The sequence below is a fragment of the Melozone crissalis genome, unplaced genomic scaffold (assembly GCF_028551555.1).
Source record: "Melozone crissalis strain CALT ecotype California unplaced genomic scaffold, PUWL_Pcris_2 ptg000016l_1, whole genome shotgun sequence".
NCBI classification, from domain to species: Eukaryota; Metazoa; Chordata; class Aves; order Passeriformes; family Passerellidae; genus Melozone; species Melozone crissalis.
The window spans coordinates 25646301-25662358 of record NW_026535794.1 but is presented as its reverse complement, the minus strand read 5'-3'; the positions used below and the strand labels follow the sequence as shown (position 1 = coordinate 25662358).

The following is a 16058-nucleotide window of genomic DNA, read 5'->3' as shown; positions in this document are numbered from 1 at the left end:
TGAGAACGTGTCTGTATGTTTTGGCCTGGAGAGAAGTTGCAGGTCTGAATAGGATTTAATGGGGAGTTGTTTTTCCCTTTAAATTGACTTGCTAATTTTTTAGGTGTTTTACTGAAGCTGAGGCTATTGTGTAAACTCCTAGTAAATAGCATTACTGTGTTGATCAGATTAACATTTACAACTGAAAACAGGGATTTTGTAAAGAGTCTGCTTCCCTGAGGCTGTGCAGGAATGGAGGTCAGCTACTGACTTTTACTTGGACTAGCAAAAAGAAAACACAAAATGAAACCGATGATGAACTAGTTTACTAAAGTAGCAATTTTTGAATTTTTTTCTCCCTGAATACCTGCTCCTGGTGGTTGAGCAGAATTTGCTACATTTCTCCATTTTTAATGGCATTAATGTCTTGGGTTGTATTGTGAATTATTTCTATCCTCTAGAGTAAATCCTGGTAGACATTAGTCAGGACTGCACATGAACAGGAGCTAGTTACAGCACCATGTTGCGTTGAAAGAGATAATTATTTAATCACAAGACACAGTTTCAGCGCTTCATTTACTGAGTCCATTTATGTTATGAAAAGTGAGTAGCGATTTCTCAGAATTTACCTCCACAAAAAATAAAAAAATGCCACAGAAGAGTTTGGATTTGTTTTTACACAGCTGTTGTCTCTGTTTCTGTCTCTCTCAACCCCTCCACTCCACTTCCTCTGTTCATGTCCTTTTGCATGTCGTTAGGATTTATTGCCTACAAAAACTTGAGTGATTTGACAAAACTAGAGAATTTATCCTGGCAAGGACAGGCACCCACTGAGCACAGACCATGTCACAAGGCTTGTGTCCAAGGGCACCCTTAGTCACAGATAGGTCTGTAATTGGGCAGCTTTGTGCTCTTTTCTACCAAACATTTGGGGCTGCAGTCAAAAGAAAATGGCAATCCTATCTGCCCCCTTTCCTGTCCGAGCATTTGTGCACCCACATAATGATCTGGAACAAGAAAGGCATTAAAGCCTCCTCCTCCTTAGGGCCTAGTTTGTTTTGAACCCAGAGCAGCTCACTCTGTAGCTCCTCAGGATGGTTGTACCCAGTCAAAGGGAGGAATGGCTGTGCCATGGGGACCCAGCCTGTCCCAGAATAGCTTTAAACTGCCTTGAGGTGCTGGTGGAGCTGCAGTGTTGGAGGCAATAGCAGCCCTCTCCTGAATGCTCGTGCTGGAGCTGGCAGTGTTTGTAAGGGCAGGCAGATATTAAAAACTCATTGCATCAGTTCCAGCAAATGTTACCCAGAGACATCAATGGTTTTAAATGAATTTCAGATGAGACTAGATTTGGTAGGTGCTGCCTTCTTGGTGGTGCTTCTAAATTAATTTAGTATGTATAATGACCAAGTGGACATCAAAAATAATGAATCTTCTGCTAATGAGAACCGAAATATCTTGGTATGTTTGGAATGTTCATACTCTTAACAAGTCAAATTAGCTTTAAACTATGAAATAGGAATGACGATTTTATGACTATCTCAGTACTTCACATGTTGTTCACTCTAACAACTCTTTCATTTGCATCTGAAGTCTTTGCTTTAGCTTTGTCTTTCCTGTCTCAAGACACAAGGCTTGTATCTCAAGCCCTTAATGTACCTACTTTAGTGGATCTAGTTATGACTCCATAGACACTGCCGTGGAGGAACAAGAATAGATAGTTATTCTAGAAAATAATTTTATTTGGGAATCTTGAAGTTCCTCAGTGAGCCTTCGTGTAAGTATTCCAGCTGTTTAAACACTTGTCTATCTTAGCCATGACTTTAACTGATTGACTTCCTTCTGCAAGTGTTGAAAGCAGAATTTTAGACTTTTAATTTCAGGAATTTTAATTTTAAATAAATGAATGTCTTTTTTGGTTTTAAGTTTTGTTCACCGCATGGCAAGGATTGCAGTGAAAATTCTCCTTTCCTAGTTCAGAGAAAAGTCATGCCTGAAAGCTGTTCTTACTTCTACAGATCCATCTGGCATATTCTGCTTAGTTTCCATGAGTTGTTTATGCTGAAATTCAGGTGAAAATCTGTAAGAGTCCCATATCGTAGTCAGCAAGGAAGAATGTATTAATTATAAGTGCAGCCAGAAGATGTGAAGAGTTTTTCTTAGCTTCATGAGGCAAATTCCTGCATGTCTTAACAAGATGTGCTGCTTGTTATTTGAATTCTTATATTTTGTATTATTTTCTACCTATGAAGCACTTCCTGTGGATTTTAAAATAAAATGCCCACACCCCCCCGATATAGTTAATTTCAGCACTCCTGTCTTGCATTAACAGGGAAAACCAAGGCACAGACAGATAAATCTTACGTCTCATGTCAACAAATTAACAAAGGAAATGTAAACCCTCTTTGCATCCAGCTGAGTGAATCTTGTATCGATTATGATCATAATTATCCCTGCATTCTAGTCCAAATGCATATCCTTTGAGGATCACTGAGAAGAAGCTGGATTGCGTAGTTTTGGTGCCCTTCTGTATAAGTGAGAGTAATAATTCTTTTGAGTCATTCATTGGCATGTTAATGTGCCACTTTACTGTGCTACCGACAGAAACAATTCACGGGAGTACTATGCTGAGATCTCTGCTCTGTGCTTTCTCTACTTGCAGACTTGATGTTAGAATAATTTTTGTTGAGAGCCAGTCCTGGGGGTCACTTGGGCAACCTGACCAGGTATTTGACCACCTTTACAGTTTAAAAGCAAACATAGGAAAGAAAAAAATCCCACACCTATTTTCTTATGACTAATTGAATTGGCCATGTTCAAGCTTCTGGTCCTTCCACTGTGCACCTCCAAGAGTAGTTTTCTTTCCCTGCACTCTCCTTTAAGTGAGCAATAAGGTCTCTCCCTGGCCTGCTTTCCTCAAAGTTGAGCACACTGAGTTCCTCTTCTATCTGCCATGGACTACACAACTGGCTTGATGGCCCTGCACTGGACTCACTCCTGCGTGAAAACATCTTTCTTGTATGGGAGAGACCAGAACTGGACACAAGGCTCCAGATGTGGTCTCAGCAGTGCTGAATGGAGGGCAACAATCACTTCCCTTGCACTTTTGCTACTGTAGCCCAGGGTGCCACTGGCTGACTTCACTGCAAAGAGGCATTGCTGACTCACACTCAACTTGGGCACAAGCATCCTCCAGTCTTTTTCTCCAAAGATGCTTCCAGCCTGTATCCATCCTATGAAGTTATCTCTGAACAGCAGCCTCTCACTACAGCACACTATTTCCCCAGTTCAGCATCGTCTGATGAGACTGCAGCTCATGTTCCATTGGTTTAGCTGTGGGATATGATCACCGACCACTTCAAAAGCCAGGCTTTTAGTCAAGGTGTACAACATCCATTGCTGTCCCCTGATCCACTGGTCTGGCAAACTGGTTGGTGTACAACATCCATTGCTGTCCCCTGATCCACTGGTCTGGCAAACTGGTTGGTCAGCTGTGATTTGGTGAATCCAAATTAGTTGCTCCCAGCATCTCCTTTGCTCTTCATATGCTTGGAAATGGCTTCCAGGGACATTTGCATCATAAACCTCCCAGGAACAGAGGTGTGCCCAGACATCTTGTAGTTTCCCAGTACTTCCTTCTTACTCTTCAAGATGGGTGTGATGTTTATCTGTTCTAGTTACCAGAACCCCCTTGTCTGACTTGACCTTTTGAAGGTAGTAACAACCTCACAAGGTCATCAGCCAGCTGTCCCAGCACCATGGAGGTTTCTGTCCTGGTCTGAGGATTGTGCATGTGCTCCAGGTGCCCTGTCTGCACGTAATGCAGGCTTTTATGGTAAACTTGTGGAGCTGAGGTGCCTAGGGACAGATTTTACTGGTAAAAAGCAGGACAAAGGTAATTTTGTCACTAGGTTTCCTGCCCCCATTGTGCAACAGCCTCACAATTCATTTAGTTGCCTTTTTGCTGCTGATGTGCTTACAGAAACCTTTTTTACTCCCCCTTCACATCCCTTACTAGATCGATCTCCAGCTGATCCTTAGCTTTTCTGTCTCAATTGCTGCACACCCAAGCAGTGGTTCTGTATATCCTGGGTAGCCCATACCCACCTCTGCTTCCCTTTCTCTTCCTTCCTCACCAAAGAACTAAAGCACAGTAGGTCTGGGATCATAATAAGTGCAACAATTTACCATGAGTGCTTCCTCCCAGACTCCCTGTGCCTTCACTGGGTGGTCAGATATTAGCCATTCTGTAATGATATGCAGCTTAGAAATAAAATGCATGTTAATTCCAGCAATAAAAAGATTTGACACATACAGCTTGTTAAGCTGATGGCTGGATTGAACCCCTGTAGTTCCTTAAAGCTAGAAAGAAAATATTTTTTTCTGTCTTTGTCTAAAATTCTGAACTACTTGTATAAATAACTATTTTAAAACACTCTACTTCTCAAAATCCAGATGCTGCTTTGGGGAGGTACATAACAGCACTTTTGCAGAGGGAATGTATTTCCTCTATTTGTGTTTCTTTCTCCCAGTAATCTTTACTGTGAAAGCACCAGGGCATTGAAGCTTGTGACTAGTAAATTCTTTAGCTAAAGATACTCTGTAGGTGACAACTATTCTTAAAAATATAGAGACGACATATTGCAGTCAGGGAAAATATCACTTAAATTAATGCAAATTGTCGTTTGTGTTGGCAGAAATGGCAAAGGATACTTTTCTGGTTTTTGATATTTTTAATAGATTTTATTTAATTCCTAGTCACAACTGAATATTGAAGTAATCATCCAAGTTTAGATAATACATTTTCTGTCTTCTGCCTGTCTTACAACTTAATATGAATAAAGTCCCGTTAAAGTCAGTTGAATTTATATTCTATTGGGTTTGAAAGACATCTTTAAAGTGTCCATGTAAATAAACACTGTAAGTATACCTACTTATTTTGTACATCACAAAAACTCATATCCATATAATATCTGCCACAGAATGTTTAATAAAATATTACTCCTCTTATACATAATCATTCTGAATAATGCTTTACAGCATAACAGACAGTGCCACTTCATAATTTTGCACAACAAAGTTATTCTGTATCCCAGGAAGACAGTAAATAATAGAGTGGTAAATGAGTCTTCAAGGAAAAGGTACATTGGTTGTGGTAATGTTTATTTTTATAATTGCTACAAGGTATTTAGCTCAAATTTGTGCTTTGGCTGATACTGCCAACACAGTTTTCATTTTCAAAACTAGTCAGAAAAGCTTCCAGAAGTCTCTTTTTCCCCCTCCTCTCCCTTCCCCCCAAATGCTTCATAAACAAGCTTCTGGTGTGTTGACCTGGAAAGTGTAATCTCAAGTGACAGGATGTATACCAAGCTCTCACCTGGTTCCTTTGATAACAGCTGAGCTATTTCATGTTCTAAGCTGAGGGTTTACAGCAGGATGATAAACATATGAAGACTGTAGTAAAAGTTTTGAGTTACATTTTGCATCCACCATGCCTATTTGTGACTGTTCTCATATGTAAGAACCTGCTTTTCAGAAATTTCCTTTCAAATTAACCCAAAAAATGCCCTTCCAACTAAAACTGCTATATCTTTTTTTCCTGCGAACTGAATTCAAATTGCTGGTAGAGCATTTGAAATCGGCATTTTATTCCTCTAATGTGATGTTCTACATGAATTTTATAGTTTGGTTGGTATAAATATATGTGAATGAAAACCTATAGTAGCTTTTAAGGCAATGCCATTTTACAGTGGGAGAAAAAATGCAGCCCCTGAAAGCAAATACCAGTAATATTTGACTGACTGCTACAAAACCTGTTAGGTGCTGTTAGGGCTCCGATTCCAAAGGGTTAAATCTGTAGTAAAACCCAAGAAGAATGCAAAATGATCAAGAAATGACATGCTGCCTATTGTTTGTAGCTATAGGATCAAAATAACAATTATACATGCCAAATAAATTCTAAACCTGTAAAAGAGAAAAAGAGGGGGTGGCTGTAAGTACAGGTGCCAGAAGCATTAAATAACTCTCGCAGACAAGGTGCACCACTGTTGTCTTGAATGCTGCTGGGTTCCCCCAGTCTGGCATTTTTCCCCCTGCACTAGACAATGTGCATTCACTGCAGGAGACTAGGCTAAGCCTGCGTCTCCCAGACCTGCCGGCTCCTTCTGCCCAACCCGACACAGAGGTGCCTTTGTCAGTATAATTACCCTCCCCTTGTAGTAGAAATAGTTTGTTTAGAGCCTTATTTGCAGGTAGAGCTGGTATAAGCAGGAATTAGCATGCTAAAGAACCTGCCCCAGCACCGACTTGGGTTTATTTATCCAAATCTTTGACAATCAGGGTTTTTTTCCTCCGTTGGTTTATTCAGTGAGATACTATCCGAGATTAAGAGCTTTAAGGTTATTAAAGAGATTGAAGATGGGAGCCAAGTGGCTGTTGTGCGAGGAAGGCGCATGTCCCGGTGTGTAGGATCTCCCAACAATTTCATGCCTGGCAGGTCTGCACCTTGGCCGCCAGAATAAACTCGGGTGGATGCTCCTTGCTGCTTTCTGGGGATTGATTAAAACTCCCTTTGGCTTTCAGCACGTTGTCCACATCAAAAAGGTGCGAGAAGTAAAATAAATGTTTCTTTTGCTTTTCAAGATACTGTGGCCAATCTCCCTAAGCCTTCCTAATTGGCCTAGGCTGGTTGCGGATGATTAACTTGAAGTTAAATGGGGCCTGCTTTTAAACATGCTTTCCCAGACTTTAAACGGAACGATGGGGGGAAACTTTAGACTGCTGCAATGCTGGACTAGAGCCAAGCCTGGTTATTATTAAAGTGGATCCAAGTTTTGATCCAGGTTTTGTTTACACTGAGCCAGCTAAGTTGATGGACATCCTTCCCTCTCTGCATACCTGAATGTATATTATTAGTGATATTAACAATATGCCACTTCTGCCCCGTGAAAAAGAGCCTGTTAATGAAGGGGGAGGAATATTAGCAGCTCAGGTTGAACTGAGAGTTGCTTGCATTTGGACTTTCTATATCAGTATACTTCAGGGTATGCAAAAAATGCAGAGGAAAAAAAATGTGTGCAGTGTTTAATGACATTGCAAAGAAAATAAAAGTAATGTGCCCTGAGGGCAAAGGCAGCCAGGAGATTTGCTCTGAGGAAATGCATGCTCTAAAAATAAATCTTTGAAGAAACCATGTCAGTCTGTGAATGTTTCAGTAGTGAGTCTCATAATTTTTCTATGAAGTAAATACTGTGCAGACATTTGATCCTTAAAATGTTGGGATTTTTCATGCAGAAGTTGGTAAAACCCTGGTCTTGTCTGTGTGAATATTAAAGGTAAATTGTTCAACAGGCTTCTGTTGCACAAGAGAGTCCAGAATCCTGGTCCCTGTTGAGTATAGAACATTCACCTTCTCTGTGTCCTCAAGGTAGGGCATAAGGGGCAGAGCAGGACCAACCCAGTGCTTTTGGAGTTCCTTTGTGGCATTTTCTGAGTGTCTGTAAAGGCTCAACAAGAACCAGCGATGGGCAGCGTAAATCAGACATCCAGCTGAGTGAGAAGCCAGAGGGTCTGAACTGCAGAAGTCATTAGCCTCCAAAGGGAGTGTCAGGGGAAGTGGTCAGTACTTAGTCTGAAACATCAAGAAATAAGCTGAGAAAGTGTGGTGGGAAGCACTGGAGGCTGGAGCAGAACCTGTTGTGCTCCCTGTGTTCAGAGCTGAGCCTGTGACACACAGAAAGTCTGACTACAACATCTAATGGCTTTTTAACATAAATCTTTATTTTTTCAGAGGCAGTCTCTGACTGCAAACTGCACTTATTAGAGTCTCCTGAGAAGTAGCTTGCAGGACCTGGTTATCTTGTCACACATCCTGCTGCCTTCGCCTGCCTTGCCTCCTGGAAAGGCATCTTCATGGCTTTTCTGACATCTTGCAGCTCTTTTGTCTTTGATAACCAGCATCTAACTTGGATAAGTGCTATATTTTAACTGGTATTATAATACAAGCTAAGCTTACAGATGTGTCCAGGCATATCATTAGATGTAATTAAATTATGTGGATATTAACATGTCCCCTGTGAAATGTCTGGCACTGAGCCATGTGCTCCTAGACCTGTGAACAAGAGAAGTGCAGTAACAAGGGCACCCCCCGAGGGTTTGTGGATGAACCTCAAGCAGTTTCACCAGGTCTCCACCCTTGCTTCAAAGAGAAGAGGCTTAGGCTCGTCCATGAACCATTTCTTTCTCAAGCTTGAAAGATTTTACCCGTTTTCCCAAGCCACCTCTTGTTTGTGCTTTCCTCCTGGTCATAGTCCTGGCAGGCTCTGCTCTCCTTTGGATCTCCATTCTGAGGAAAGGCAGACTACAAATCCCTTTTGCTGTTGGACCATGAATACTATTTGGTATTTTATTTTGGTTGGCATTCCCTAGTGGCCTTTTTGCTTTTCCCCCTGCTTGAAAAACATTTGATTACTTGCTTCTACCCCAAAAATTTCCTTTCCTGTTTGCTTCCCTCTTGGATTTGAAACCAGCTGTATTGCTGGTAACTTTATTGGCTGGTTGTGCTACTTCTACAAATTGATAGCTAGGCAAATTTAAGAGATGAAAGTTATTGAAACAAACTGTATCCCAGATAACTTGTACTTAAAAATTCACTAGTAAATAATGCAGTTACTGTTCTGCAAAAAGCCTTGCTGTTAATTCCCCTATTCCCTCAATATATGTTGCATTATCAATTATAGTGCCTGTATAGAGGTGTGTACTGGGCACTGTTTTCCCTGGAGTATTAATCTAAAGTGGGAGTGAGAGGTGGCAGACCTATCCTGGGGCTCTGTTTCAAACAGTTTTTAAACTCTCACTACAGGTTCATGGCTACAATGTCAACTGTTTAAAGCTCTTCAAAGGTGTTTTCAGAGTTTACTCAAACAAGTGGTATTGTCTCCATTACCAGCACATAACTACAGTACCTCAGAGTGAGGGAGAAGAAGTGGATAAGATGCATACAATGACAGAAATTACTGAACCAAGAAAAAACACAGAGACACTCCTCAGCAGGGTGAAACACATGAATCTCTCAAAATTTTGAGGGAGAAACTGCTTTTTCTGTAAGCCCTTTGCAGCAAAATGAAAAAATACAAAGTTGCTCTGTTCTCTGATATTCATGGTTCATCATGGTAAATTTGCTCATTCTCAAAACTTGTTCTCTTTTTCAAACAGGGTGCTAAGGCATGTTTTTTGCGTGACATCCCGTTCTCTGCCATTTACTTCCCCTGTTACGCTCATCTGAAATCTTCATTTACAAATGAAGATGGGAGGGTTAGCCCTGGAAATCTGCTCTTGGCTGGATCAATAGCTGGTAAGTGCACAGATTTCTTTTTTCGTGGCTCTATATTGCTCTGGCAGCACAGTAGTTATGGCAGTGACAACAATAACCAAAAATGCTCAAAAGGACTGTATGCAACCATACTGTGTTTTGCAGCCTTATTACAAAAACAACAAAGTTACTGTGCTGTAGAGTGAGTTGAAGATACTGTAAGTTCCTGGTATAATCATAACATTCAGAAAGCAAAAGAAAGGGATAATAAAGTTTTTTGCTGGTTTTTTTTCAATCATTTATCATCATTCCTTGTGAAGTTTCTGTACTGGTTTTGGCTGTGTCTCACTGTCAGGTAATGTTTTATTGTAATTATTTATAAACACAACCATGGCATTAATAAAATTCCTTATGATTGAGTGAATCTTGAATTTTGGTATGTGTAGTCCAGAAGCCACACTGGCAGTACAGCTCTCCAAACACAATGATATAACAGGTGACAAAATTATGACAGTATTTGCTACCCTCAGTATCCCAGTAATTGAAGTTACTTGGCTTCCTGAGGATTTTACCTTTATCATTTTTTTAAATATTAAACAAAGCAGAAGATCTTGAGAACATTGCTGCAGTGCCACAGGTTGTTAATTCCTGTGATATACCCAGATATGACAGAGGTGTGGAGTGTGGTCTTGAGCACTTGGTTGTTTTAGTCTGCTGCATAGAGACAGAAGAGCCCAAACACGCTTAGCTTCTCACAGATGAATTTAGCTTGAGTGTGCCAGAGCCTAAGGGAGAAGACAGAGGCTCTGTAAGCCTGAGCTTGCCCTTGTCTGCTGCATGGCTGCTCCCTCCACAGCTTCTACACCCACAGGGGACCACCACTTGGTAGCTGTCTGCTGGAGGGGGCAGCTTGAGAGTTCCATGGTTTCCCACCTAGGAAACAAACAGGCTTGCAAATTTGCGCAGCAGGACCTATAGAGGAGTGTGTAGCAAGCAGGGGGGGCTCAGATCAGCTGGTATCTGATTATTGGGGGCTGCTTGGTCTGTCCAGCAGCTTCCTTCTCCAGCATGGCCCCTGGCAGACTGCTGCGACCTGCCAGCTGAGAAAAATGATGGAATGGCGTGAATCCAGTACAGACAGGTGGTTTAGCAATGTTTTCTCATTTAATTTTAAGCTTTCTCCTCTCTGACAAAACTTCCTGGTCAAAATTGTACACAGGGCTGTGTCTGTTTGAGAGCAAGGCCCTTTTATGGCCAGTATCTGGTCTTGGAGAGCAGCTAAGCTTGGTTGGTTTGTCATGTTGAAGCATATTGATCCCTATTCAGCAACTCACAGCCCAAAGGAATTGAGCTGGCACTAGCAAAGCCAGCTGTGTTCCAGTGACTGCTGCTCAAAACCCCCTTGTCCTCTCCCCTCCCCCACCCCATTCCAAAGCCAGGCTCCAAACCCTCCAACAGGAGCTTTTACAGCCAGCTTATTTCTTACCCATTTTAATGGAACAAAACAATTTTTGAACTTTAGATCATATTTACAGACTTGAAACATAAGATGGCATTTTTAAGCCAAGTAATTTCTTAGGTTTTCCTATTTTTCTCTTTCTAGCCATTGTCAGGTGATTGCAGACTGAGATAACTGTCCCTTTGAAGTTCAGGCACAGAAGCAGTCTTTATTGTTGCTGATATGGCTCACCAATCTAGTTATAATGTGAATTTTATCCAGTGCTTCCTGTGAATCTCATCCTAGGTTAACTCTCATGAGTAAATTACAGTGTTAGAGATACAACGCTCATCATACTGTTTATAAACCCAAGAAATTTGTTTTATTGTGTGTGCATGTAAAGTGTGATGGGGGTGCATGTGTCCACTGTTTTGCCAAAAGAACCTCAAGGGAAAGACAGAACAAAACACCCACCAGTTCTGAAAAGCTGGCTTCAGTCTCTAGGTGATGTTTCTTCTCCAGCCAGAGATCTCACCTGGTCATCAGACTTCAGATGTGTGCCTGAGCTCTGGCTGCAGGTGGGAAACTCTCCCTTCCCACACACAGCCCATGCTGCTGGAATATTCCAGCTAGCCATACTCAGATGTGCATCTGTCTCCTTTGCCAGTGGGTGTTGCTTGTACTGTTACATCATCTTCCTCTCCATTGTGGCTGGGGTCACAGCAACACGTGTGTCATCTACCTTGATCTGCTTCTGGTTTTCAGATGTCTCAACCTGTTGTGCTGTAGAATCATTCTGAGATGATTCTAATATCATCTGCAGGATCTCTCTTTAATTTACTCTGTTTGTTACTGCCTCCTTAAAGTTCCTTCTCCTGCCCAAGCTCCTTTTGATTCTTGTCAGCTCCTGCTGGGCTATTTGTCACATTCTGATTGTAAGCTTCTCTTGGCAGCAATCTGTAACTTCGATTTGTCTGTAAATGCTTTTGTCCTGCACACATAGTTCCTGAAGAAAGGATTTTAAGTATCTCAAGTGCAAAATATCCTCAATAATATGGAGTGAGTGATAAGGAGATTGAAGTCAATGTGTAGTAAGCAGAATTGTTTCTAAGTTCTTTGGTTTTCATGAAAACACTGGTTGGCTTTTGAAGGACAAAAGTCCAACTTTAAATTGAAGACTCGAGCAATACCTTGGTGTGGGTAAAGCTAAGCAGAGAGGAATTTCAGTGTTTTTGGAGTTCAGAAACGTAGACCAGGTTTTAATGCTTACCTGCCAGACAGCCCATGCTTGCACTGAATGCATGCTCAGTGTATGAGTTATTTTGGGGGGACAAGGAGAGGAGAAGGAAATCTTCTTTTGGTGATATTCACATGATTTGATCTCTTGGCGCAGTCTGCAGGAAGGGTGCTCTGGAGCTTGAGGCCAGACCATACTGGTTTGGATAAAATTTGTTACAGAATTATTGAGCTGGGGAAAAAAAAGGAAAGGAAATTTATGCATCTACATCTAACCAAGTTGGTTTGGAAGAGATGCAGAATGGAAAAGTAATAAAACCATAAGAGACAGTGTCTTCTGGGTACAGTCTTGGTGCTTTTCTTTCCCTTTTTTTGTCTTTTTTTTCCCCCCAATTCTAAACATGCCCCAAGTTTGGATAGGAATGATTTTAGAAATACCACCCATTGGTAATTTGGTATTTTTTACTTTTAGTTGATTATCTGCCAGGGTAAATTTAAATCTTCCTCCACATATTGTGCTGAGGATGTCAGCTGTGGCTTTGCAGCTGAGCTGTCTGCCATTCCTAATGAGAAGAATGACCCTTTTTGTAAGCCTTAGCTCTCAAGTGATGCTGAGCCTGCATGGCATTTCTTGGTTCTTGGTGACATTGCTGTGTGAGGGGTGTTTGTGTGTCTGTGTTTGTGCCTGTGTACAGCACAGTGTACACCAGGATGCCAGGAACCACAGAGAGGAATGAAAAGGAAAGGGAAATATCAACCTTCCCTCCAAAAGCTTTGTGCTTATTAACTATGCAAGTTTCTGATTAGCACTGGAAACTCCAATCTGTGCCTCCCAGCTTGGCAGGAAGCACATGATATGGTTGTTCCTCTGGGAGAAGCTCTGCAACAGCAACCTCTTGTTGCTTCTCCTTCCCAGGTTCTGCTTAAATCAGATGTGGCTGGATTCTCCTGATGTAAGGAGGAAAGACCTGCTTCCCTCTGGATAAACTAGGTGTGCAGTACATGTGCCAAGGCAGTGGTACTCACCTGATGACTTTTGTGTTGTTCAGGTATGCCTGCAGCCTCTCTGGTCACCCCTGCAGACGTGATCAAAACAAGGCTCCAGGTGGCAGCCCGAGCAGGACAGACCACCTACAGCGGTGTTGTGGACTGTTTTGTCAAGATCCTGCGGGAAGAAGGCCCAAAGGCTCTCTGGAAAGGAGCAGGAGGTGTGTAAAAGAGCTTTGATTTTCAAGTGATTTCTGATTGTGGCATTTGTCACTGAGGAACTCTCTTCTTTTCTTTCAAGCTCGCGTGTTTCGATCTTCTCCTCAGTTTGGTGTAACTCTGGTGACTTATGAGCTCCTGCAGAGATGGTTTTATGTGGACTTTGGAGGAGTGTAAGTATGTGATGTCTGAACATACCAGGGATCCTGAAGTTACCCTTGGTTCTGTTGGGTCTTGGTCCTCCTTGGAATATCAGAGGCAGCAGCTTGCTAGGACATGTTGTAAAGGCTTTGTAAATATTATTTCAACTACACTTTACTGGTGGAGGTTGGGATGATATTCCAGTAGCTGTTTCATAGCAAGATATTACCATATTTTATATCACAGTTTCAAGCAGGGGACCTATGTTAGTGTAAACAGAGACAGTGGGAGGCTAAATAATGGGCTGGGGATGTAAATGCAGGAAAAATGTGATTCCTGTAAGGTCAGGATACACTCTGCTTTAGTCCTCATTGTTTGGTGGAGGAGCTGTGGCCCTGATTAGACAGGCATTTGACATCCAAAAAAATAAATAGTTGTCACCAAGGTCAAAACAAATTTGTTGTCATTTCAGCTGTGCCTCCTGCCTTTGTTGACAGTACAGGTGGATGTACATGTAGCTGTTTAACTTGATCCCAGAGCAGCTGCAGATTCTGTGGATCTTTGGGGACAGTGGTTTGAAAGCCACCACAAAAATTACTTAAATTCTGCTATGTTCCTGGATTGGTTGTGTGCTGTAGCAAAGAACCCCTGCTACCTCACAGCAGTTTTGATTAATGCACTGCAAATTTTAACTGGATTTGACTTTACTCAATCAACATTGAGCTTAACTGTTCTGGAAGGTTCTAAAACAGGGCATTTCTCCTTACATTGCAGCATTTTAGTTACAGGGAAATACACTCAGATGTCTCATTAAATTTATGGAGATTTTCATGAATACTGCTTTTACTCTATGGAAGTTAATTTATTCTTTTTATTATTTTGCAGAAAACCAGCTGGATCAGAGACAGTTCCTAAATCTAGGATCACGCTCCCTGCTCCTAACCCTGATCATGTTGGTGGTTATAAATTGGCAGTTGCCACTTTTGCAGGGATTGAAAACAAGTTTGGACTTTACCTACCTCGGTTTAAGCCATCGCCACCTACCTCAAAGGCCGCTGCAGCAGTAGGACCCTAAGTTTATTGCTGTAGGGTTTTTGTTATTAGTTGGGAAAGAGCCACTTTTCTAATTGGTTAATACTTTGTTCCTTTAGCTTCTCATCATATAAAAGATTAGCTTCATTTGAGTTTTAAAGTAATTTTCATCTTAAATGGAATCATTTGTCTTTGTGCTTCCGTAACCAGATCACTGTGAAATTCTTACCAGTTGTTTTAAGTTTGGGACCATGAATGTATTTGTCCACATCTGACATGTGCTTGTGTTGGGAAGACACTAATTTTAGGTTCTGTTTATTGGGGAGGGCTGGGTGAGAGCTGTGAACCAGATCATTTTACAGGCAATGCTCAGTTGCAGATTGCCAGGGCAGATGTCACACATTGTCACTCAAATGGAAAACTCAGTAGATATCACGGTGCTCAAAGCAGAATGATTTGGACTGTGCGTGTAAATTGGTTTGAAACTTGCTGCGTGTCTGTAGAGGTCAGCAAAGACATACCCGGTACCTAGGTCTGCCAGCAGAGCTTCAGCTTTGGAAATCACGCACAAGTTCTGTTTCTGGATTGTATTATGGAGCTTTTATGTGGAACATGTTTTTGTAATGGAAACCATGTTTATAAATGTTTAGCCGTTGTATTATGTTACTGGTATCAAAATGCTCAAAAGAAAGTGTTATTGTCCATAGTCTTTGCACTTTATGGCAGAACTTTTGGCATTCTACTACACATACAAGGAAATTTCATAACTGGGTGCCTATCTTGGGTTGCTGGTGTTTGGAATTCAGTTTGTATATGCACTTCTATAGTAAAACGCTGCTTGTTTAAATAACTGCAATAGAAAATTCATGCACTGTATCAATGGTACCTGCCTTAACTGCTGGCTTGTAATTGGCAAATAGGTGGTTTCAGATTCTTATTTACTTCATTGAGTCAAAAGAGATTAAAATAGTCTAAAATAAAAGATTTTACCTAATTTTTGGTGCCTTGCACAGTGTTTAGAAAATTCTGTATTTATGAAGATAGAAATAAACCTTTCAAACAGATGCACACATGGTATTCTGTTATGGAAATAGTGCTGTACATTGAATGTCTTGTTCAGCTTCGGTGATAAAGTCAGGTAAAGATGAAGCTAATGTTTGCATTTGTAGGCTATGAAAACACCTGCAGCTTGAGAACAAATTACTACAATTCCCCTGCCCAGAAAAGACATCTGTTGGTGGAGATGTCACTCAGGAAAAAAGAGAAATGAGAAACGTTTTCCTCAGTTAGAAGCGAGGATTGAAGCTTTGATATTTTGATCTTTACTGTTGGGGGAAGGTTAGTGGTTATGAAGAGCCTGATCACCTAGTCACTTGAAGGTCCTGTTGGGTGTCTTCCATGATAACCTCTAAGATGAGGAATTTGGCTTTGCTTGTCTCCTTGGAGTGGGAGGGGTGAGGGGTGGGTGTCTTCAACCTTGGCTGTAAACTGAGGGAATGCACAGATGCAGTGTCTCTGCAGAAGAATGAGTTTGCTGTGCAGTATCACACTGTGCTGCAATTTGTGGGCATACTGAAGTGGAAATCACTCTGATTTTGTATTTGTATTTGGGTCATAATGCAAATTATTCTCTTGGACTAATTTGTATTTTGAAGTTACTGGTGAAATGGAGCTCTGGGGTATGAGTAGCAGCACTTGTGTGTGAAGGTGAGGGGAGCA

General features: G+C 41.4%; 1 protein-coding gene across 5 annotated transcripts in view; it reads left to right on the top strand.

The window, feature by feature from the left end:
* SLC25A13 (solute carrier family 25 member 13) overlaps positions 1-15407 on the top strand; it is a 98859-nt gene extending 83452 nt beyond the window's left edge. For all 5 annotated transcript variants that reach the window (XM_054273504.1, XM_054273506.1, XM_054273507.1 and 2 more), the window contains 4 exons: positions 9190-9328; positions 13010-13168; positions 13249-13339; positions 14193-15407. In XM_054273504.1, the coding sequence (XP_054129479.1) occupies positions 9190-9328; positions 13010-13168; positions 13249-13339; positions 14193-14382 (579 nt within the window). In that variant the 3' untranslated portion in view covers positions 14383-15407. The remainder of the gene's footprint in view (positions 1-9189; positions 9329-13009; positions 13169-13248; positions 13340-14192) is intronic.
* Positions 15408-16058: the final 651 nt, after the last annotated feature.